The 25,390-nt window shown below is 42.6% G+C and overlaps 1 protein-coding gene across 1 annotated transcript in view; it reads right to left on the bottom strand.

Annotated features, from left to right (window-relative positions):
* The window catches only part of 1700113H08Rik (RIKEN cDNA 1700113H08 gene), a 172,554-nt gene extending 148,121 nt beyond the window's left edge, over positions 1 to 24,433 (bottom strand). Inside the window, exons 1-2 of the mRNA NM_029685.1 lie at positions 24,320 to 24,433; positions 8,428 to 8,521 (exon numbers count right to left, since the gene is read on the bottom strand). Of these exons, the coding sequence (NP_083961.1) occupies positions 8,428 to 8,433 (6 nt within the window). The 5' untranslated portion in view covers positions 8,434 to 8,521; positions 24,320 to 24,433. The remainder of the gene's footprint in view (positions 1 to 8,427; positions 8,522 to 24,319) is intronic.
* Positions 24,434 to 25,390: the final 957 nt, after the last annotated feature.

Genomic DNA, 25,390 nt, shown 5'->3' with positions numbered 1-25,390 from the left:
TCTAAGCCTTACCAAGACCATGACACCCCACTGCATATATAATTCAAAATAATATTTGCTTTTTAATGACAGGGAACTTCATGTATGCTGAGATCAAGTTCTCCTAGCTCATAACTTCCTAACATATTACTAATAAAGTCATTTTCCTGGAAACTTTAGCAGATTTGAGTTTGGGTTTACATTGTATATTTTGGTAAAGATTTTTCTCTGTATAAGTATTTAGCCCATAGCTTGGGCATTACACTATATGTGAGGCAGAAGACTAATGTCAAGTGAGGTCCAGAAAATCCTATAATAAAGGCCACAAAGTTAGCACATGAAGAGAAGCAGTTCACAAAGAAGAGGGAACCCCCATAACTGTCTGGAGCTGTGGAGCTACTGGCCCAGGCTCAGAGGTACTCCAGAGTGTCTGAAGGTAACCTAGAGATTCTACATTATTGCAACGCACAGCTCTGGATGGAAACCTAAGAGGCCAGGGAGACACATGAGTCACGTAGAAATACCACATGAACGGATAGAGTATGTCTGAAAAGGCCATGCTGTGCAAATATCCCTGCTACTAAGCAAGGAATCTCAGTCCAATTCCTTATTCTGAGACACAAGAATCTGGAACCCCTTTGGAGGAACCACTTGACTCTGATACCATCTGTACCTTAGAGAAGATCCCAAGAAAGCTGGATTCTTTTCTAGTGGGACACTGACTGACTTCTAAACAGGTGTATCTGTTTCAAAAGACTATCTACAGCAACACCAAGTTTAACAAAGACAAAATGAGTCATTTTTCATAGCATTTGCCTTGGAAAGCACCTTATTGCATTAGGAGAATGGACCCTAATCTGTCAATTCAGTGCACTAGTAGTTATGCTGAGAGCCATTGTTACTTAACAAAGTTTGTTAGTTCCTGGTTTTATTGTGACTCCCTTCAATAATTAGACATAATAAACAGACAATACAAAGAGCTAACTAACATTTTCATATTTTCAGAGGAGCCAACTAGGCCATTTGATTGCCATATGTTTAAAAAGCTATTTATTGTCCAGATTTGCACGCATTAAGGCATGTGATTATTACATCCACGGAGGGCAATTGAATAAGTAAATGTCTTAATGCAAATTACCTACAACTTGTAACCTTCAGTCCTTCCCTGGATCGGAGTTTTACATTCATTAATTAAATTAATTAATAAAAGGCAATCTCTCTCATTCTTCAGGTTCAAGAGGTGGGAGCCACTTCACAACACTGTCCCACTTCCACCCACACAACCCAGATTGCCTTTCAGGGGAATATTGGACAGGTTTGGATACAAGACAAACCCTATGGGGACCGGGAGCAGGGTGAAGGAGGTGTCAGAACAAGCACCCTAAGAGAAAATTATCTCGAGATTCCAGATTTAGTTTATGCTTTTTGTAAAGCTAGCAGGCAAGTCTTGAGTTGAAACCAAAAGCTCACACTGAATTAAGCCTTTCCAAAGATGTGTGTGCTATGGATAATAATTCTTTCATGTAATTCATGGTAATTCCTTAATGCTCTTGCAAAGCAAGGCAGTTTACTTAAATAAAATCCAGTTAACAGCCTGTAGGCTTGAGGTCTTTAAACAGGAGGTCACATGGAGGACTGAGGCTGCCCTATGGCTGCAAGCTCCCATAGCCTCTCAAAGATCAGTCCAGAGCCCCCAGCTGCCTTTGTCCTTCTCAGAACCATCAACCTTCTACAATCTCAAAGCTAATCTCAGCGTGAGAATCACTGTTGGAATCAGAGGAACTAGGGATGGAGAGATGTCCGCAGGGCATCAGCTACTGGTGTTTGGGTGAATAGAACTCAGGAAGGCATTAGCCTGCTGAGCCTCCTTTTGGACAAGGTACTAATAAGAAAACGATGTTATGTAAGGCAATTACACATACCATTCATTTACTTTCCTGACTGTGAAGATCACACACATAATGCACATTAGAGTTTTTAAAAGCAGAAAGATGAGCTGGAGAGGTGGCTTAGTGGTTATAATAACATACTGCTCGGAAGAAGACCTTGTAACTCCAGCCCTAGGGGGATCTAATAACCTCTTCTGGCCTCCATAGGCACATGCAGCATGTACACACACACACACAGAGAGAGAGAGAGAGAGAGAGAGAGAGAGAGACACATATACATAGCTACAAAGACACACATACACACAGAGAAACATACACAGACAGACACACATACACACATACAGAGAGAGAGGAAGAGAGATGCACAGACAGATCAGTACATATACCCTTTAAAAATAAAATAAATCTTTTTTTAATAAAAAAAAAGAAAGACATCCCTACCAAAGGGTGTAAGATTATCTTCAATCAGTCCTTGCCTATTCTTCCTCTACGTTTTAATTTTTACATATTTAAATTAACTTACGCAAATCATATACAAACATGTTTTTAGAAACCCTTGCATTTCGTTTGTCTGAGTGTACTGTAGGTTATAGAAAGTTCTATTACTGAAACGTGCAGGTGGTTCCCATTATTAGGTAATGACAAGTAGCCCGGCGGTAGAGATCCTCTTGACCTCATAATCTAGAGCTGTGTTTACGATAGACTCTCGAAGTGGTTCATCGATATATCTAATGCACAAGGTCAAGTCAAACGGCCTCGCCAGGAGAGCCCAGCAACCAGCCAGTGCGCTCAGCAGCAGCACAGGGACGCTCCGTATTTATTACACACTCCCACCCATATTTATTACACACTTCCACCCACGTAGAAAGTTTAGTTGGTGATGATTTAGCAGGCACCATTACAAATCTAAAGGCACTTGTTTTGGCTTATGATTATGAAATACACTATGGATTGCTCAGTTTGTGCATAGAGTTGGCCCATGTGCCAAGCCATAAAAATGGGCCATTGGAAAACTTAAGTGCCCTCAAAGAGAATGTAATAGGCCGAAAGCGAAATTATCTGAAATTATTTACCTAGGCCTCTCTCTTCAATGATGAGCTGAGGACTAAAACCAAAGTATTTTATTTCTTATCCACTCCAGGGTTCCTAGTGGTTTTCAGTAGGATTAAATCCTGCTTTAAAAATGAAGGCATACGGAAAGGTAGAAAAGGCATTTGGTAATGTGTGTTCCCCACTGGCTTTTCAAAGTCTTCAAGCTTCTCCTGGCAGGAATTTCTACCACAAAGCAGTTCTTTGATCTTACCTTTTAGAGGGAAAGAAACATGGAATATAAGTTTGTTGCAGGATGAACTACAGCAAAGCGGCACTGGGTTTGATCAGAAGCTGTATTAAGAGGCTACCTGAGTTCAAAGACGGGACACTTCTGAGGGGTCTCTGTCTGCATCTTGCTGAAGTTGAGGGACCATCGGAGGAGGGCCATGCTCAAGCACTTTCTGCAAAGTCACCCAGCACATTCAAGTCTCTTCTCTCTCAAAACCCTACTGTAATTGTACAAGGCCCCGAACTCTTCATAAGGAAAGGAGCCATCTTTGCTCCCTTCCCTTGAACCTGGTTGCCATACGCAATAGAATTTTAACGTGACGTGCAATAACTCCACCCTAAGTGATTACAGACGATGAAGCTTGCTCCTTCCTGGCTCCTTGCTGGGAAGAATTCTTCTCAGAGTCATCAGCCACCACCTGAGAGAGTCCTGTGCCTTGAGACCAACAAACTGTGAAGAAGTCGACAGCACATGAAAAGGCTGTGGGTAGAAAGGCTGGGTGAAGGTTTCAAATGTAGCAAGCCAACTCAGGTGCCAGGAAGGAGGGAGGGGGTCTCCATTGACCTCAGTCCAGACACTACAGGGCAGCAGAAAGCCACAGTGGACACCTTTGCTGGATAACTGACTCACACTGTAACCTGGTGGATAGGATGCTCCCGGACAGATGAATAAACAGACAATTCTCAATGCTTTTGTTTTTTCAGTTTGAGAAGCTTATGAGAGCTGGAAAATTTTTCTGACACCACTACAAACAGTGCTTCCATGTTGCTCCTGATCCTTGAGTGCTAAGAAGAAGAGGAGAGGAAGACAAGAATGAGTCACAGAGGGAGCAAGTGTAAGACATGGGTCAGAAAGCAGCATCCGTTCAGACACCACAAAGCAGGGTCACAGCCACCGAAAGGAGACACTGCAAATGCCACCCCGTTCCCTTCCTGCCTGCTAACTCAAGAGTGTCTGCTAGATTTAAAGCAAGATTTATTTATCAATGCACACAAACGTGTGTGCACACATACACAATGGGGTGGGGACAGACAAACCAAGAATGACTAAGCAAAGTCTCTGTGGAAGCTTTCAGAGACTTTTACTGGAAATAAAGTGTACCATAAAGAATGGGGTTCGAGTTGAGATTCGAAATCACCGATGCTCAGAGAACCTATCAACCAGAAATACATTTTTAGCTTTAATTGAAGCCACCACTTCTTTGTTTCTAATATAACTCATCTCCATAAATCCAGAGAACAAATTTGAATCAAAACAGATTTCCCCTAGGACAAGGCTTGCAATGTCAACAGAAGATGCCCTTAGATGCCCAAGGCTCTACCTTCGTGGCTCAGGAGGAGGGAAGGTGGCTGGATCATTCTAAAATTTCATGAAATGCTAAACATTCAGTAGTAGGCAAAGCATAGGTGAAGGTTTAGAGACCTTCAAGATAAATTTTCTCTCCTTCAGCACAAGTGAAAAGGATCCGCTGAGGAATTCAGTCCGTTTGAAGTTTTCATGTGGCCTTCCCATTTGTATGAGATTTAGCCAGCACCCTGCAATGGCAAATGTCTCCTCCTTGCCAGGACAATCATGTCGACTCAGAAAAAGCCATCTTCTATTGAGAAGACAATTGTTGTCTATAGAGATGAGAAACAAATGCTCATGACCCGGTTCACCTCATCCCAGCAGGCTTTTGCTTCAGCTTCCTCTGAGCAAACACAACGAAGTCTAGAGCAGTCAATCCTGCTGCCCCACACTGGGCCCCTGCAGTTGTTGCTATTTACCCTTCCTATTAATCTGTCAATGTTCTGGTCAAACATGCGAAACAATATGGCGGGCACATAGTTAAGCTGGCCATTGCTAAGTAACTTGGACCAGAGATGGAGAAAATGGGACACCCCCCCCCCAACCAACAAAATGTGAGGCCTAAATGCAATTGCTCAAAAGGTGCAACAATGCGGGCATATGACAATTTTTTTCAGAGTGACTCTGATTTAGCACCCCTCTTGCCAAAAAGAGTGATCCCCACAAACTATTCAGTTCCAGAATCGAAATGCAGATCATGTCACTGTCCCTGTCGTCACAGAGTAACACTGTCTGGGCGTGTTGTAAAAGAAGCAGGTTGTTAGAAGATGCCTTTGCCCTGAACTGAACAAGCTATTGAGTTCAGTTTGACACACACAGATGAGCTCACAACAGAAATACTCTTTGAGCCGAATAAGTTAGAAAGTTCTCCATTCAGCATGCTCCAGAAATTAAAAACATGGAATTTCATTTCTCCAAAATGTAATCCAAATGTAGTCCAATATTGTTTAATACATTTAATAACTTGTTTCCTTACTTCCCTTTCCTGCTAGCCCAGAGAAGGCTTCAGCTGTGGTTTGAATATGAAATGTCCCCCAGGGACTCACATGTCAGAGCTCTTGATTCCCAGCTGGTGGCACTGTTTCCGGAGGCTTCACAACCTTTAGAGATGAAGCCTTCCTGGAGTGGACAACTAGGCCCAGATCGACTTCCTGTCCAGTCTTTGCTTCCTAACAATGTGACCTAGCAAATGCACGGTGACCAACTTGCCTCCCACTCCGACTATCACACAGTCTCTGTCATCTTGGAGTGCATCTTCTCAAACTGTAATCCCAAAGTCCTCCTCCTGTTAGCTGCTTCTTTTCAAGCATTTGGTCACAGCAGTATGGAACGTAGCTAATGCCTTCTCAACCCAAAGTTCCAAAGAGCCTCCTCTATTCCACTGGAGTTAGCAAAAACAAACAAACAAACAAACAAACAGAAAATGGAACCCACTTTACCCACTAGCACTGGCCATAGAACCAAAAAATAATCAAGTGAAAACAGCAAATGTCTAACTAAGCCAGGCCCTGATGAAAACTGCAGCGTGTGTGTTCTCCTGCTGTGGTTTCAAGAACAGGTCTGAATGGGAGTGGTTGACTTATCATCACTATGGGATGTCAGGACACAGCACAGAACATTGACAGAGACATGGTTGAAGTCAGTCTGGGTAAGTCCTAGGTAAGTTCCCCCTGTGTGGGTATGTAGTAGTTGTTTGATTCCTGAGATGCAAATAACTTCTCTGAGATTTGTCTGTTCAGCTATGTCTAAGTCATATGTTCATCTTGACAGTCAAGACACTAGGGGACCTTAACTGAACTATATCCTCAGAACTAGAGGAAGCAAAGAGAGTTTCATAAAACATGCTTTGGATGACAGGAATATTCTTGGGCTGGATAAACAAAACAAGAAATGTTCCATGACTTCATGGGGTAAAAAGATAAAACAGCATATGTGTAAGTGTATGTATATATGTACATCTATATATGCACATATGTGTATATTTCTATGCATATGTGTGTATGTGTATGTGGGTGTATATGTAATTATGTACATATGTATGAAGGATTTAGAAGCTAACACACAGTAAGTATTCTGTAAGTGGCAGCACAAATGATGGGGCACTTTTGTCATTACCAATCTTTGTTCTCAAAAATATCAAGTAATGGGGCTATTTATAGAAGGACATAAAATAGTGCAGATGAGTCCATCACTAACTAGTGTCAGCTTAAATCTGACTAATAAGGTAATATGATACCATATATTGAGAGAGAGAGAGAGAGAGAGAAATTAGTGAGTCTCAGTAGACTAATCTAAGAAGGGATACACAGGGCACATAGTAAAAATTACAAGTTAAAATGGACATCTTAGTCTTTATTATAAAATAATTCCACATAAAACTCGATCTTCCAGCAAGTTTTGACTTGTATAAGTAGGCAGACAACTACTACAAACCCAGACAGGATGGGACATTCTTGTCTTGGGTCAGTTGAAATGTGGCTTTCAACAACCAAGCTGATATCTCTCTTTAAAAGACAGGCTTCTTTAATTTATTTTTTTTTATTTTATGTGCATTGGCATTTTGCCTGCATGTGTATCTACGTGAAGGTGTCAGAATTCCTGGAACTGGAGTTACAGACAGTGGTGAGCTGCGAATTGAACCCAGGCCCTCTGGAAGAGCAGTCAGTGCTCTAAACTATTGAGCCATCTCATCACAAACATTCTATACCACATCAGCTCATATCCCCTAAACAGCAAAGGCTACTGACTGCTAAGCAGTACGAGAAGACAAGCATCCCCCTCATGCATTTGAGCTGATTCTGAGAAGCTACCAGTTATAGCACGAACATGTACTCCAGTTTCTAAAGAGCAAAAAAGGAAGTGTGATATTTTGCACACACAGGATTCTCTGACATGCACTTTCTTTTCTAGTACAGAGTGGTAGCTCATCTTTATAAAATACTTTGCTGTGCTCCAGCTTACTGAAGAACACACCATGTTAGGGTGCATAATGACAATGATTCATTCATGCTACTTGTTAAGTATTTGACTAGGTTCTGGGTGGCACATGGAAGCAAAACTATCCCACTCTTCACCTCCAGCAGGAGACCCAGACAGAAGAGGGAAGAAGCTCTTTGGAGAAAAATGATAGTGTGAAGTGAGAGGGCACAGAGTGAATAGTAGACGCATGGCTCATTGAAGATCCTCTGAGCAGAGATATGAACTGTGGAAGAGGGAAAGCCATTCCTCACCAAGGAGGGACAGTGGGCACAAGGCTCCGGTGTGGCAAGATGGCCAGAGCCAGATCAGAACAAGCTGAGGAAGTGGGAAGATAAGCTAGGAAGTTCGCTTTAGTCCCTAGCATCCTTCTAGGTACTAACACCCGCTGTCTGTACACGATACCTTACCTGCCCAAAGGAACTTTGCGACTGTAAGGTGGGATTATCCTGGGAGAGTTCAAGGGTCCCTAACTGTTGAAGGGTGAGGCAGAAGACACCAGAGCAAAGCCACTCAAGAGGGAGTCAATCTATGGATGCTAGCTTTGAGGAAGAGGAAAAGCTGCAGGAGCCAAGCTCAGGCAGGGTCAAGAAGCTGGAAACGATGAAGAAATGGATGGTCCTCTGGGATGGACCAGTATAGTGTTATGCCAAATTTTTTTAATCCAAAAGACGTGTTGGTTGGATGTCTGACCTGCAGGGCTGAAGTGGCCAAAAAAAAAAGTATTTTCTAAAGGCATACACAATTTGCTCTCATTTGCATATTTCACACATCATTGCAGCCTAATGAATAGAAACTAGCAGGATGTTTCACACTGTGAGAGCAGAATCACTAATTCAAGAATAAAAATGAATGGCTGACCTGGAGCAAACCCGCTGATTCAAAAAAAAGTAAAAAGTTTCTTTCACACATTACCTGCATCCTGTTTTTCAAGAGTCTAATTATTTAGAAGGCTTCTCCCATTCCTCCACACGAGTCACTTTATGCATTTATCTGTACTTTTAGTCTCCTGTAACAACAGATGGAGAAAGGACCAGGTATAGAGATGGAATGATCAATTAAGACACTCCGTCATTCGATTGAAACATATTACTTCTTGATGATGAATTCTAATAATACTTTATACTTTTCCAAAATGTAAGACTATCTATTTGCAGGGTGAGGGTCTAGGGGCTGCTTGGGTCTCTATTAGTTTGTGGATTTTGTTTTATTTTTTGCACTGAAATCTTTTTTTTCCTTTGACAAAGGATGGGATTATGTTGGGCCTCAAACTCAGAGAATCCCCAAGACTCCAGTGTGGAATTACAAGAGTGTGTATCTTTCAAATCATTTCCACGGTACAGAAATGCAACTGTGAGCAAAAATTTCTGTTTGTGGCCTACCATACTCAGGAATGTTAGGAAAGTTTATAGACTTAGAGAGTCTATCAACCCAAGGACTGAGAGTATCTTCCAACAGTGTGAGGCCTATAGCAGAAATTTCCCCGCTTTGGTAGTTTGACCAATGCTTGGAAGGTTTCTTACCTCAATTTATGACATTCTTTATTCTGTTACCATAAAAGACTCACGAAACTGGTGCCTCATTTAAACATGAAATTTGAAGTAACCTACAGCTGTGTCCCCAGACCATGGTCACTCCCTTTTGGCTCCAGATAAAATGTTCTCACCCCTTTGAAGAGAAAGCTGTTCTTTATGTCACCATCATCTTAAATGCAAGCTAGCCAGTGCTCATAGTAATGATTAAATATGTGTCTGTGGATTACTGGCGATCTTTAATGTGAGCAGCTGCCCACCTTGCTACTATAGACAGCTATTCTTTCTTCTTCCTTTAAAGTTTTCTTGCCTTTAAAGTTGTTCAGCTAACTGCACTAGCTTGCATCTCCAATTATGTAAAGAGCTATGGTGGTATGCATGACTGTATTCCTCCAAAATATATTTATTATGAGGTAAATATAGTAAATCCATACTTGTGTGTCCCTCACTGTGGATTCTAGGAGATTCTAGATTGTCAAAGTGCTCTAAGTAGACAGGTAAAGCTAAGTATATCAGGGAAACATTCAATTAAAATGTCTTAGAAGACAGGCATTGGTGGTGCATGCCTTTAATCTTAGTACTCCTGAGTCAGAGGCCAGCAGATATCTAAGTTCAAGGACAGACTGGTTCTCAGAGCAAGTTCCAAAACAGCCAGAGCTGTAACACAAAGGAACCTTGCTTTTGAAAACCATATATATATGTGTGTGTGTCTATATGTATATACACACATAACTGGTTACAAAGGGTTGAATATGTAGGAAGGAAAAGAATATGGTGCAGGAAATCAGAGGGGGGAGGGGAGATACTGAGAGATCAATCCTCCCACACAAGGGATGGAGGCCACAAACATTCAGCCTGCCCACAAGTTGGCTCTTCTTTGTTATTTCTGATAATTAAAAGAATTGATGTATTCTCATGCTCAGGTACAATATGTGCTATCTTTTTTTTTCCTTTTTGGAGACATCTTTATAAATTTGAGCAGACTCCCTTCTAGTCACAGTTTGTAAGAGCCTTGTTTTTTATTTTAAACCAGGAGCAGATGGTGAGTCTGTTCAGTGTTTTAAGATGATCACATTTGCATTTTTTACCTGTTAACGTGGTATTGTGCTAATAAAGTTTATGACATTTACCTGTTAACATGGCGTTGTGCTACTAAAGTTTATGACACTGAGCCAGTTGAGCTTTCATGGCCACGGCGTGTTCTTTTGTCAGCGCTGGAATGTGTTACTCTCACAGTATTTTTTGTCAGTGACCATGAGTGAAACTCATCCTACACCCACTCCCACCTTGTGATCTTTACATTTTTATCAAGGTTGTGCTAGTCCCTCAAAAGGATTTAGGATATTCACTTTCCTAAACCACTGATAGGAGTTTATATATAACTGAAATACTTGTCTTATAGACTTGAACAACTGTTGATTAAACAACTTATTCTCATTGTTGGTGTTGGACCTTTCTGGACGTGCTTTGTTTTAATTTGGAGAAAAGATCTTGCTATATAATATTGCCTGGACTACGACTCACTATGTAAACCAGGCTGGCCTTGAACTTGAAGATGCAACTGCTTCTGCCTCTGCCTCCTGAGTGCTGGATTAAAGGTGAGCTCCACAGGTACCTGGATGGAAAGCGCCTTGCACGTGAAACCCTCTACTTTGTTTGCTAACCTAAAGCATTAATTACAAAGACAAAAGGAGACATCCTACAGCAATCCATTTCTGTAGGGTACACTTTCCTGGAAATCTTTTTTTTTTAAATTCTTGATCTTTATCATTTCTGTGTCTCATCTTGTGTGTTTTCCCCAGATTTTACTAGTCAGACATATTATTTGCAACTAGTAACCTTGTTCATTTCAACTGGCTCCATCTATTATTTCTGTCCATGACTCTTTATGTTTAAATTGCTTATAACATCCAGAAGAGATCTTGGTCCGGGACCCGCCGAACTTAGGAAATTAGTCTGAACAGGTGAGAGGGTGCGCCAGAGAACCTGACAGCTTCTGGAACAGGCAGAAGCACAGAGGCGCTGAGGCAGCACCCTGTGTGGGCCGGGGACAGCCGGCCACCTTCCGGACCGGAGGACAGGTGCCCACCCGGCTGGGGAGGCGACCTAAGCCACAGCAGCAGCGGTCGCCATCTTGGTCCGGGACCCGCCGAACTTAGGAAATTAGTCTGAACAGGTGAGAGGGTGCGCCAGAGAACCTGACAGCTTCTGGAACAGGCGGAAGCACAGAGGCGCTGAGGCAGCACCCTTTGTGGGCCGGGGACAGCCAGCCACCGTCCGGACTGGAGGACAGGTGCCCGCCCGGCTGGGGAGGCGGCCTAAGCCACAGCAGCAGCGGTCGCCATCTTGGTCCGAGACCCGCCGAACTTAGGAAATTAGTCTGAACAGGTGAGAGGGTGCGCCAGAGAACCTGACAGCTTCTGGAACAGGCAGAAGCACAGAGGCGCTGAGGCAGCACCCTGTGTGGGCCGGGGACAGCCGGCCACCTTCCGGACCGGAGGACAGGTGCCCACCCGGCTGGGGAGGCGGCCTAAGCCACAGCAGCAGCGGTCGCCATCTTGGTCCCGGGACTCCAAGGAACTTAGGAATTTAGTCTGCTTAGGTGAGAGTCTGTACCACCTGGGAACTGCCAAAGCAACACAGTGTCTGAGAAAGGTCCTGTTTTGGGCCTTCTTCTTCGGCCAGGAGGAGGCCCAAATACAAGATATCTGCGCACCTTCCCTGTAAGAGAGCTTGCCAGCAGAGAGTGCTCTGAGCACTGAAACTCAGAGGAGAGAATCTGTCTCCCAGGTCTGCTGATAGACGGTAACAGAATCACCAGAAGAACAATCTCTAAACAGAGTCAACTATAACTACTAACTCCAGAGATTACCAGATGGCGAAAGGTAAACGGAGGAATCTTACTAACAGGAACCAAGACCACTCACCATCACCAGAACCCAGCACACCCACTTCGCCCAGTCCAGGGAACCCCAACACACCTGAGAACCTAGACCTAGATTTAAAAGCATATCTCATGATGATGGTAGAGGACATCAAGAAGGACTTTAATAAATCACTTAAAGAAATACAGGAGAACACTGCTAAAGAGTTACAAGTTCTTAAAGAAAAACAGGAAAACACAATCAAACAGGTAGAAGTCCTTACAGAAAAAGAGGAAAAAACATACAAACAGGTGATGGAAATGAACAAAACCATACTAGACCTAAAAAGGGAAGTAGACACAATAAAGAAAACTCAAAGCGAGGCAACACTAGAGATAGAAACCCTAGGAAAGAAATCTGGAACCATAGATTTGAGCATCAGCAACAGAATACAAGAGATGGAAGAGAGAATCTCAGGTGCAGAAGATTCCATAGAGAACATCGGCACAACAATCAAAGAAAATGGAAAATGCAAAAAGATCCTAACTCAAAATATCCAGGAAATCCAGGACACAATAAGAAGACCAAACGTACGGATAATAGGAGTGGATGAGAATGAAGATTTTCAACTCAAAGGTCCAGCAAACATCTTCAACAAAATTATTGAAGAAAACTTCCCAAATCTAAAGAATGAGATGCATATGAACATACAAGAAGCCTACAGAACTCCAAATAGACTGGACCAGAAAAGAAATTCCTCCCGACACATAATAATCAGAACATCAAATGCACTAAATAAAGATAGAATACTAAAAGCAGTAAGGGAAAAAGGTCAAGTAACATATAAAGGCAAGCCTATCAGAATTACACCAGATTTTTCACCAGAGACTATGAAAGCCAGAAGAGCCTGGACAGATGTTATACAGACACTAAGAGAACACAAACTGCAGCCCAGGCTACTATACCCAGCCAAACTCTCAATTATCATAGAGGGAGAAACCAAAGTATTCCACGACAAAACCAAATTCACACATTATCTCTCCACGAATCCAGCCCTTCAAAGGATAATAACAGAAAAAAACCAATACAAGAACGGGAACAACGCCCTAGAAAAAACAAGAAGGTAATCCCTCAACAAACCTAAAAGAAGACAGCCACAAGAACAGAATGCCACCTATAACAACTAAAATAACAGGAAGCAACAATTACTTTTCCTTAATATCTCTTAACATCAATGGTCTCAACTCGCCAATAAAAAGACATAGACTAACAAACTGGCTACACAAACAAGACCCAACATTTTGCTGCTTACAGGAAACTCATCTCAGAGAAAAAGATAGACACTACCTCAGAATGAAAGGCTGGAAAACAATTTTCCAAGCAAATGGTATGAAGAAACAAGCAGGAGTAGCCATCCTAATATCTGATAAGATTGACTTCCAACCCAAAGTCATCAAAAAAGACAAGGAGGGACACTTCATTCTCATCAAAGGTAAAATCCTCCAAGAGGAACTCTCAATTCTGAATATCTATGCTCCAAATACAAGAGCAGCCACATTCACTAAAGAAACTTTAGTAAAGCTCAAAGCACACATTGCGCCTCACACAATAATAGTGGGAGACTTAAACACACCACTTTCACCAATGGACAGATCATGGAAACAGAAACTAAACAGGGACACACTGAAACTAACAGAAGTGATGAAACAAATGGATCTGACAGATATCTACAGAACATTTTATCCTAAAACAAAAGGATATACCTTCTTCTCAGCACCTCATGGTACCTTCTCCAAAATTGACCACATAATAGGTCACAAATCAGGCCTCAACAGATTCAAAAATATTGAAATTGTCCCATGTATCCTATCAGATCACCATGCACTAAGGCTGATCTTCAATAACAAAATAAATAACAGAAAGCCAACATTCACATGGAAACTGAACAACACTCTTCTCAATGATACCTTGGTCAAGGAAGGAATAAAGAAAGAAATTAAAGACTTTTTAGAGTTTAATGAAAATGAAGCCACAACGTACCCAAACCTTTGGGACACAATGAAAGCATTTCTAAGAGGGAAACTCATAGCTCTGAGTGCCTCCATGAAGAAACGGGAGAGAGCACATACTAGCAGCTTGACAACACATCTAAAAGCTCTAGAAAAAAAGGAAGCAAATTCACCCAAGAGGAGTAGACGGCAGGAAATAATCAAACTCAGGGGTGAAATCAACCAAGTGGAAACAAGAAGAACTATTCAAAGAATTAACCAAACGAGGAGTTGGTTCTTTGAGAAAATCAACAAGATAGATAAACCCTTAGCTACACTCACTAAAGGGCACAGGGACAAAATCCTAATTAACAAAATCAGAAATGAAAAGGGAGACATAACAACAGATCCTGAAGAAATCCAAAACACCATCAGATCCTTCTACAAAAGGCTATACTCAACAAAACTGGAAAACCTGGACGAAATGGACAAATTTCTGGACAGATACCAGGTACCAAAGTTGAATCAGGATCAAGTTGACCTTCTAAACAGTCCCATATCCCCTAAAGAAATAGAAGCAGTTATTAATAGTCTCCCAGCCAAAAAAAGCCCAGGACCAGACGGGTTTAGTGCAGAGTTCTATCAGACCTTCAAAGAAGATCTAACTCCAGTTCTGCACAAACTTTTTCACAAGATAGAAGTAGAAGGTATTCTACCCAACTCATTTTATGAAGCCACTATTACTCTGATACCTAAACCACAGAAAGATCCAACAAAGATAGAGAACTTCAGACCAATTTCTCTTATGAACATCGATGCAAAAATCCTTAATAAAATTCTCGCTAACCGAATCCAAGAACACATTAAAGCAATCATCCATCCTGACCAAGTAGGTTTTATTCCAGGGATGCAGGGATGGTTTAATATACGAAAATCCATCAATGTAATCCATTATATAAACAAACTCAAAGACAAAAACCACATGATCATCTCGTTAGATGCAGAAAAAGCATTTGACAAGATCCAACACCCATTCATGATAAAAGTCTTGGAAAGATCAGGAATTCAAGGCCAATACCTAAACATGATAAAAGCAATCTACAGCAAACCAGTAGCCAACATCAAAGTAAATGGAGAGAAGCTGGAAGCAATCCCACTAAAATCAGGGACTAGACAAGGCTGCCCACTTTCTCCCTACCTTTTCAACATAGTACTTGAAGTATTAGCCAGAGCAATTCGACAACAAAAGGAGATCAAGGGGATACAAATTGGAAAAGAGGAAGTCAAAATATCACTTTTTGCAGATGATATGATAGTATATATAAGTGACCCTAAAAATTCCAACAGAGAACTCCTAAACCTGATAAACAGCTTCGGTGAAGTAGCTGGATATAAAATTAACTCAAACAAGTCAATGGCCTTTCTCTACACAAAGAATAAACAGGCTGAGAAAGAAATTAGGGAAACAACACCCTTCTCAATAGCCACAAATAATATAAAATATCTCGGCGTGACTCTAACGAAGGAAGTGAAAGATCTGTATGATAAAAACTTCAAGTCCCTGAAGAAAGAAATTAAAGAAGATCTCAGAAGATGGAAAGATCTCCCATGCTCATGGATTGGCAGGACCAACATTGTAAAAATGGCTATCTTGCCAAAAGCAATCTACAGATTCAATGCAATCCCCATTAAAATTCCAACTCAATTCTTCAACGAATTAGAAGGAGCAATTTGCAAATTCATCTGGAATAACAAAAAACCTAGGATAGCAAAAACTCTTCTCAAGGATAAAAGAACCTCTGGTGGAATCACCATGCCTGACCTAAAGCTTTACTACAGAGCAATTGTGATAAAAACTGCATGGTACTGGTATAGAGACAGACAAGTGGACCAATGGAATAGAATTGAAGACCCAGAAATGAACCCACACACCTATGGTCACTTGATCTTCGACAAGGGAGCCAAAACCATCCAGTGGAAGAAAGACAGCATTTTCAACAATTGGTGCTGGCACAACTGGTTGTTATCATGTAGAAGAATGCGAATCGATCCATACTTATCTCCTTGTACTAAGGTCAAATCTAAGTGGATCAAGGAACTTCACATAAAACCAGAGACACTGAAACTTATAGAGGAGAAAGTGGGGAAAAGCCTTGAAGATATGGGCACAGGGGAAAAATTCCTGAACAGAACAGCAATGGCTTGTGCTGTAAGATCGAGAATTGACAAATGGGACCTAATGAAACTCCAAAGTTTCTGCAAGGCAAAAGACACTGTCTATAAGACAAAAAGACCACCAACAGACTGGGAAAGGATCTTTACCTATCCTAAATCAGATAGGGGACTAATATCCAACATATATAAAGAACTCAAGAAGGTGGACCTCAGAAAATCAAATAACCCCCTTAAAAAATGGGGCTCAGAACTGAACAAAGAATTCTCACCTGAGGAATACCGAATGGCAGAGAAGCACCTGAAAAAATGTTCAACATCCTTAATCATCAGGGAAATGCAAATCAAAACAACCCTGAGATTCCACCTCACACCAGTGAGAATGGCTAAGATCAAAAATTCAGGTGACAGCAGATGCTGGCGAGGATGTGGAGAAAGAGGAACACTCCTCCATTGTTGGTGGGATTGCAGGCTTGTACAACCACTCTGGAAATCAGTCTGGCGGTTCCTCAGAAAATTGGACATAGTACTACCGGAGGATCCAGCAATACCTCTCCTGGGCATATATCCAGAAGAAGCCCCAACTGGTAAGAAGGACACATGCTCCACTATGTTCATAGCAGCCTTATTTATAATAGCCAGAAACTGGAAAGAACCCAGATGCCCCTCAACAGAGGAATGGATACAGAAAATGTGGTACATCTACACAATGGAGTACTACTCAGCTATTAAAAAGAATGAATTTATGAAATTCCTAGCCAAATGGATGGACCTGGAGAACATCATCCTGAGTGAGGTAACACAATCACAAAGGAACTCACACAATATGTACTCACTGATAAGTGGATACTAGCCCAAAACCTAGGATACCCACGATATAAGATACAATTTCCTAAACACATGAAACTCAAGAAAAATGAAGACTGAAGTGTGGACACTATGCCCCTCCTTAGAAGTGGGAACAAAACACCCATGGAAGGAGTTACAGAAACAAAGTTTGGAGCTGAGATGAAAGGATGGACCATGTAGAGACTGCCATATCCAGGGATCCACCCCATAATCAGCATCCAAACGCTGACACCATTGCATATACTAGCAAGATTTTATCGAAAGGACCCAGATGTAGCTGTCTCTTGTGAGACTATGCCGGGGCCTAGCAAACACAGAAGTGGATGCTCACAGTCAGCTAATGGATGGATCACAGGGCTCCCAATGGAGGAGCTAGAGAAAGTACCCAAGGAGCTAAAGGGATCTTCAACCCTATAGGTGGAACAACATTATGAACTAACCAGTACCCCTGAGCTCTTGACTCTAGCTGCATATGTATCAAAAGATGGCCTAGTCGGCCATCACTGGAAAGAGAGGCCCATTGGACACGCAGACTTTGTGTGCCCCGGTACAGGGGAACGCCAGGGCCAAAGGGGGGGAGTGGGTGGGTAGGGGAGTGGGGGTGGGTGGGTAAGGGGGACTTTTGGCATAGCATTGGAAATATAAATGAGCTAAATACCTAATAAAAAATGGAAAAAAAAAAAAAAAAAAAAAACATCCAGAAGAGTCCCAGACAGTGGTGACATTGTCTTATTGTGTGAGTCTAGTTTGAGTTCCTTAGCTTTTGTTGTTAAGTATGACAGTGACCCTCGGTAAAATGGACACTTTATTACCTCAATGGGGGATGGTAAGAGAGGATAGTGGGGTAAGAATACTAAAACGTGTTATATGCATGTATAAAAGTGCCAAAGAATACATTTTAAGGTATTTTAAGTTTTTATAAAGAATAACTATTGGACATTTGTGTCTTAGTCGGGGTATCTATAGCTGTAGACTGGCCAAAACCAACTTGGAAAGGAAAGGGCTTATGTGCCCTTGCAGTGATCCAGTCATACTCCATCAGGGCAGGAGCTCAAGGCAGGAACCTGGAGGCAGGAACTGAAGCCAGGGTCACTGAGGAGCATTGCTTACTGACTTTCTCCCTGTGGCTTGCTCAGTCTGCTTCCCTACACAGCCCAGAACCACATTCCCAGGAATGGCATGGCCACAGTAGGCTGGGCTCTCCCACATTAATCATTAAGTTAAGAAAATGTCCCTACAGGCTTGCCTACAGGCCAATCTTATGGAGGTATTTTCTTCATAAGATTGTGGTCCCCCTTCTCAGATAATGATAACCTATGTCAGGTTAACAAGAATTAACTAGGACACACCTTATGTTTGGAATTTAACAGGGGTTGTGGGTGAATATGTTTATCCTACCTACTCTTGTGATATATTTCTAAAGTGCTTAATGCTAAACTACCATTAAATAGGATCCACTTAATATGTACACTCATGATTTAATATATTCAAGACGTTTTCAAAACAGTAACATGCATATTTATGAGTAAAGTAGCTTGTTGGCTTTGTTTTGTTATTCTTTTCCAAGTGAAAATACCATATGAACTGGGAAAGTCTCATCAGCTATTTCATTTCGTAATTGATTGTATTATCATGAATTTCTACATAGCAATCTCTTTACATTGAAAGCTCTTTTACATTCTAAAGCAAGAGAAAATTAGTTCCTGTATTCTGTTTCCTTGGGATTACAGGTATCACGGCTTCAACTGTGCTCTGCAGAGGACAGACTGAAACAAATACCAGGGCTGTAGAGATGGTTCAACAGCTAATAACATAGCTGATCTTCTAGAGAACCCAGGTTCAAATTCCTGTATCCACATGGCCACTAACAACCTTCTCTAACTCCAGTTCCAGGGGATTTGACACTGTCTTCTGCCTCCATGAGCACTGCACAGGAGATCCACAAGCATACATGCAGAAAAAAAAACCCATAAACCATATTATAAAACTAAATAAGTCTTCAAAAAATACAATTCCTCCTTTCAACAGATAATTGGTGAGACTGAAGAAAACCTACATCTATTGGGATAAATTTACCAGGACCTTAAAAAAAAAAAAAGTGGTAAGAAGACCAGAGAAATGGTTCAGTAGTTAAGAGCATTGGCTGCTCTTTCAGAGGACCTGGGTTCAATTCCCACCACCCACATGGCAGTCCACAACTCTAGTTCCAGGGGATCCAATGCCCTTTCTGGCTTCAGCAGGTGCCACGTGCATGTGATGTACATGCGTGCAGGCAAAACACCCAAACACAGAAAATAAAAATAAATAGTCGTATCTTAAAAGAAAGTAAAATGGAGTAAAGGTCTTTGTCTCAGCCTTCGTTCTTGTCCTGTGTCCTTCCCTGGGCCCAGATGTTCATACCTAGAGCTCTTGCTTCTCCATGACAACCAGACTTTGTGAATGCAGTAGCTAGCTCTGCCAGATTCTCCTATCTAATGTAGGTCCTGTACCTGTAAGTGATCACCATCGGTTTTAATCACCAATACTAGGAAAACCATTCTGGCTTCAAACAGAAACCTCATTCTTCAGTTCATCTTTTCTAAGTCCCTTTGCATACATCAATAAAACTGATAAGCTGATACACAATAATCAAAATGCTCCTTCGGTCTATGATCCAGAACTCTGAAGAGAAGGGAAGATTTAGCTGGGTGTGATAGCGTACTCTTATTCCTGCACTCAGGAGACTGGGGCAGGAAAACTATGATTTCAAAGTTAGCCTGTAGTGGTGGTTTGAAAGAAAATGCCCCCCACAAGCTCATAAGAAGTGGCAGGCACTATTAGGGGGTATGGTTTTGTTGGACAAAGCGTGTCACTGGGGGTGAACCTTTACTTTCAGAAGTTAAAGCCAGGCCCAGTGTCACCCTCTCTTCCTGTTGCCTGTCGGTCCAAAGCAGAACTCTCAGCTCTTTCTCTAGCACCATGTCTGCCTGCACACTGCCATGCTCCCCACCATGAAAGTAATGGACTAAATCTCTGAACCCAATTAAATGGGTTCAGCCCTAAATATTTTCCTTGCCGTGGTTATGGTGTCTCTTCAAGCAGTAGAACGCCTACCTAAGACATCTAGTCTGCATAAAGCAGAGAGAGACAGAGGAGAGAGAGAAAGAGAGAATGAGGTAGAATTTATCTCCTGATTTCTCAATGACTCCTCCCTAATTTCAGTTTTATGTCTGTGTTCATGTGTAAGTTTGTATGTGTCTGTGTATGTATATGTGTCTGTGTTTGTGTGTGTGTTTGTATATGTGTCTGTGTGTGTTTGTGTGTAGGTTTGTATATGTCTGTGAGTTTGTATGTGTATTTGTGTATATGTCTGTGTGTGTCTGTGTGTATGTGTGTCTGTGTGTGTATTTGTGTGTGTGTGCGTATGCATGTATGTGTCTGTGTGTATCGGTACATTTTTGTGTGTGTTTGTGTGTATGTGTGTGTGTGTTTGTGTGTGTGTACGTGTGTGTGTGTATGTGTTCTTAAATGGACTTGCCAGTCATTTGTACATTGTTTCCTGATTTCCAAAATGCTGCATGGTGGAAGGCAACTATAACTACCCTAGCTGCATGTCATTACAGCTGTATGCCCCAAATACCTCTAAATCCATGACACAGCTTCTTTGCTTCTCCCTGTCGGCCTCTATGACCTCACACAATGTTTCTTCTCTGTACTACTTCATACGCTCCTACTCATTCACTCCATCCATTCGTTATAACCCTTAATGCTTTCTTTTCCAGGATGGTTCCTAGCTTCCAAGTCTTTCTCTGGATTAATCTAAGCTCAAATCACGTTTCTGGTTCCTGTGCAAAAGTTGGCAATCTTACTGGCCTAGCTAATCTCCTTATGTCATGTCAAATCGCAGGTCTCCAGAAAGCTACACAATGACTGCCCCCATGCCAGAGAAGTCAGCTGTTTGACCCTACACCCAGCCATTTAGCCCCTCAACAATAGCTCAAAATGAACACATTGGAAGAGAGGTCTTGATTTGCAGGTCGCATGCTGGCTCACACCTGCCTTCTCCATACACCACATGTGGAGCTGAGCTCACCCTTGCTGCTTCCTGTCCCAACCACAATTATTCATTCCACAGATCTCATTACTTTTCTCTAAAACAGATCCGAAGGCCACTCGTTCCCTTCATTTCCATTAACACAATTTAATCTAAGACACCATATATACCTTGTCTGAATGATGAGGTGGCCTCTCCACAGCTCTCTAACCAGCCATTGCATGTCTAATCTTGCCCGTCAATCCGTAAGGTCTCTACTCTGATCTCATGAATTGGCCAGTGCCCATTATAAAAGAGCTTCAGACTCTGAGTTCTCTCTCTCTCTCTCTCTCTCTCTCTCTCTCTCTCTCTCTCTCTCTCTCTCTCTCTCTCACACACACACACACACACACACACACACACACACACATTTTAGCAGACTCTTTCCCATGTGTCTTGCATGATATAAGACAGCACAGTGCCAAAAGCATAAAGCCCTTGAAACAAGCCATCAGAACTACATCCAAAATAAGTTTCCATTCATTAGTATTGGTGGTATTCTGTTGGGGCATCGCAAAGCAAACTAAGAAAATACTCCGCATAGCAGTAGCGATTGTCTTAAAAAGGTAAGCCCAATCATAAAAACAAAACAAACAAACAAACAAACAAAAACAACCAAGTCCTTAGCAGCCCTAGCTGCTCTCCATTTCTTTAGAGTGAAAGCGCTTCCTTCGCAATGCCCCACACGAGGCTTTCCTGATCCAAGCCTAGGCGTGCTCTCTCTGGTCATCTCACAGGACCCTTCCCAGTTCACACGGTCCCAGCCTACTGACAGTGACTTGAGGCTCTTGTAGCTCCTCTGCTGGTCACAAACACATGGCTGATTTCTTGGTTCCCCTGCTTCTTCACTGGCTTCAGGTCACAGTTGACTCTGGCCTCCTCTAGTTTTATCCTAAGCAAAGAGAAGCTCACCCAATTTAAAACCATGCTATTGTTTCATGGTTTTATATGCTAGCCCACCTTTCTAACACATTGGGAAGGGAATGACAAAAACCAAAGGAAACGCCAAAATGGTAAACAAAAAAAAGAAAAATCTTCAAACAATATGACTTAAGTTATAAAATTAAGGGACGATAAGCAGTCTTGTGTGGTGGTGCACACATTTAATTCCATCACTCAGGAAGAAGAGGCAGAGGCAGAGGCAGAGAGATCTCTGCGAGTTCAAGACCAGCCTGTTCTATATGACAAGTTCCAGGACAACTGGGGCTACATAGAGTAACCTTGTCTCAAAAATAGAAAATAAAATAAAATAAAAAAGAAAAGAAAAGAAAAAGAAAGAAAACAAAGAAGATAAAGATAAACATAAAAAAGATAAACATAGCATTCCAAGAGAAAGAAACGCAATCTCACAATTTTTCAAATAAATGCAAATGGTATATATCCTTTAAGTGAATGAACATCGTAACCGTTTTTTTCTAAATATTAGGTAATTATTACTAATTCTCCTGTCTAGGAGGTTTGTATAAATTGACTATGTTTGAATTCTAGTGAAGTCCACTGGTTTAAGAATGTGGCAAAAACACTGGCTCAAATTGAGTAAAAAGCATTTGAAAAAGTCATTAAGAGCCCTCAAAAGAATCGCTTTTTTTTCTGGTTGTAAGTGTGTATAGCAAGGATCTAAGACGTGTTTTAAAGTAAAACAACTCTCTCATACAGCCTTGGCTACATGAAGCATCGTTCTCTAACAATGGCCTGGCCCTCTTGGCCTCTCTTTGTCCTCCAAAATGCCTCTTTGTAAATCACAGGTGTTTGTGGGCAGAAAGACCATCAGAGGGGAGTTTATTAAGAGTTTTTTTCTTTCCCACTTGTTCTAAACCTGTTCAGAGAGCGCTTCATGCCACACACCAAATCTCCATAAAAATCAAGAAACAAGAAGTTTTCTGTACGTCTGCCCAACAGCCGCACTATGACATTAGTTTCGACAGCTCTGTGACCCGTATTGTCCCAACTTTATTCACTAGTCTCTCTTTCTCTTTCTTTTTCTGTTGCTTTTTTTAAAAAAAGCCTTTATTGGCATTTGGCATTTTTTATCTACTGTAAAATAAAAAGGAGAAGGATGGCTTTTTTTAAAGCACTCCGTGTGACAGTTAAAAAAAGAAAAAGAAAGCTATCTACAGTTACTGTAGTAATGGTTTAAAGGAGGGGGGTAAGCACCTGCAAATCAAAGAAAGATGCCGTGGTGCTGTCATCGGACTCCCCCTCCCTTTTCTTAAAGTTATTTCGTGGCCATTATAGAGTAGACCTGGCAATGAATTTATGTGACAGCTATGAAGTTAGTATTAAAATTGTGAATACTCCCTAGCAGTTTTCATGGCCTTACTATAAGATAGTCTCAATTTGCCACACAGCGGTGAATAGGGTACAGAAGGGGGTGTGTGTGTCTAATGAATGGGAGGAGGGTGGGTGAATGGGAGGGCTTCCCAGGAGGGGCAGCACAGTAGTCGCCAGAGAGTGATTTATTTTTGCCCTTCCAGAAAGGAAAGTCCGAAGAAGCAGCAGCCTGAAAGGCCCTGAAGCATTGATGATGGTGGGGGGGGGGGGCATGGGGGCGGGTCCGGGCGGGTGTCTTTACACATTTTACCATTCCAATGCCAGTTCTAGAAGCAGGGATCAAGGCTGGGCTGTGGTAAACCCATTCCTCTAGTCTTCCCAAATCAACCATGAAATGCCAGCAGGGAGCAAAGGTAGGGCCTGCTACTACTGAATGGGAGCAAGGCAAAAGAGGGAGAGTGTCAGCCTTGATCCACTCGGGGAGAGTTCGGAGAGAGATGAAGCGTGCTGGGTGTGAGGTGGGAGAACTCTTCAGAAGCAGGGAGGATTTAGAGAGGGCATTCAGAGGGAAAAAAATGAGGTGAAGTCACTGCAAAGAGCAAAGGGGCGTGCCCAGGGCGCACGGCCCCTCCCCAGACCCCTCCCCCGACCCCTATTAGCATGCGGGCAGCGCGGGCCACGGGGCGGGGGCGGCGCAGTGGGATCACAGCGCTGGGCGCTTTGTGGGCCGCGCTCGCCTCCACGGGGGACCATCTGCTCGCTGTCAATGCATCACCTGCTCGTCTGGGCTGTCGCCCGGGCAACCGAGGGCGGGGGAGATTAAGGAGCGTGTGCGTCTTGGTGTGGGTACTGGCTGTAGGGGCGGGGGCTGGGCACAGCTCTGTCCTCCTCCACTCTGAGACTGGTCAAGCCGGATGGAGGGGGACGGGGTGACGACCACCAGGAGCGATCAGGCTCTGCTGCTCGCAGCCCCACGGCCCCTCCCGAGAGCCACCCCTACCAGAGGTGGCTGGAGTCTATAGAAGCCAAAAACACGGGGTTCTCTTCAAAGCAACCTACCTCCTCTGTGACCAGACAAGACCCACGACTTGTCTTCTGCCTGTCTACCTGCAGCTGCAGAAGCCCTATCCTGTGCCCGCCGCTGCCTTCCAAACGAGTTGGCCCCACACTGCCCCACCCTTATGGACACCTCCGGGCACCGTTCCGAGAGCCCCTCAGTCTCCCGGCAACCACAATGGGACCAGCATCGCAAGTGGACCCTGCCCCGCCCTGCCACCAAAGTCAAAGACAGTGACCACATACATCTCTTCTCCGAATCTGCTCTGCCACCCAGCCCCAAGCCCTGGACAAGCCTTCAGCTTAAAAAGATGAGCATTACTTGATTATCTTTTGTTAACAAGTTGGTTTTTCACAAAGGAGGTAGTTCTAGGGGTTATGGAGGGATTTTATTTTTTACTGAAGTCCCCTACCAATCTAGGCCTCTCCCTTGAATCCCAAGTAAAAGGAGAATGGTGCTGCAGCCAACAGCAGGGGGCATAGCTATGCCATAGATGGGAAGAGTGCCCTTTTCCCTCTTTGAGCCATAGTCTCAAATTTCTTGAAAGTTCAGAAACTTTCAAGTAATTCTATTCCAACCAGGCAAGGATTTAGCTGTGCCCACAAAGGCAGTTCACATCTGCCTGGGGATTTTATTCAGCTCGGCAGAAAAAAAAAAAACACACACACACACACACACAAAAAAAAACCCTATGAATGCTGTGTAAGGTTCCATGGACTGCAACCCAAGCCAAGGTCTAGGTTTAGGTTTGATTTTGCTTTGGGTTTTGAATTTGGATAGCGATGGTTGGATTTTTGAAACAATGTTTCATCTGTTTGCTAACACATACTGGCCTCAAACTCACTAACCAAGTGTGGCACTGAGTGCATTGTGTAGCTTAAGCTAGCCTGGAACTCACCAGTCTTCCTATCTGATTACCCACATGGGAACCTAATGCCGGCAACTAGTTAAGATTTTGTTTGTAGGCAGTGTCTAATAAATTCAAAACAAGGTTCTAAAGCCAGGAATCCCAGCACTCCTTGTGAGGTAGAGGCAGGCAGATCTCTGAGTTCAAGGCCAGCCTGGTCTATAGA

This window comes from Mus musculus, chromosome 10, assembly GCF_000001635.26.
Source record: "Mus musculus strain C57BL/6J chromosome 10, GRCm38.p6 C57BL/6J".
Classification (NCBI taxonomy): domain Eukaryota; kingdom Metazoa; phylum Chordata; class Mammalia; order Rodentia; family Muridae; genus Mus; species Mus musculus.
The sequence above is the reverse complement of the archived record's forward strand: the minus strand, read 5'-3'. Positions and strand labels throughout refer to the sequence as shown.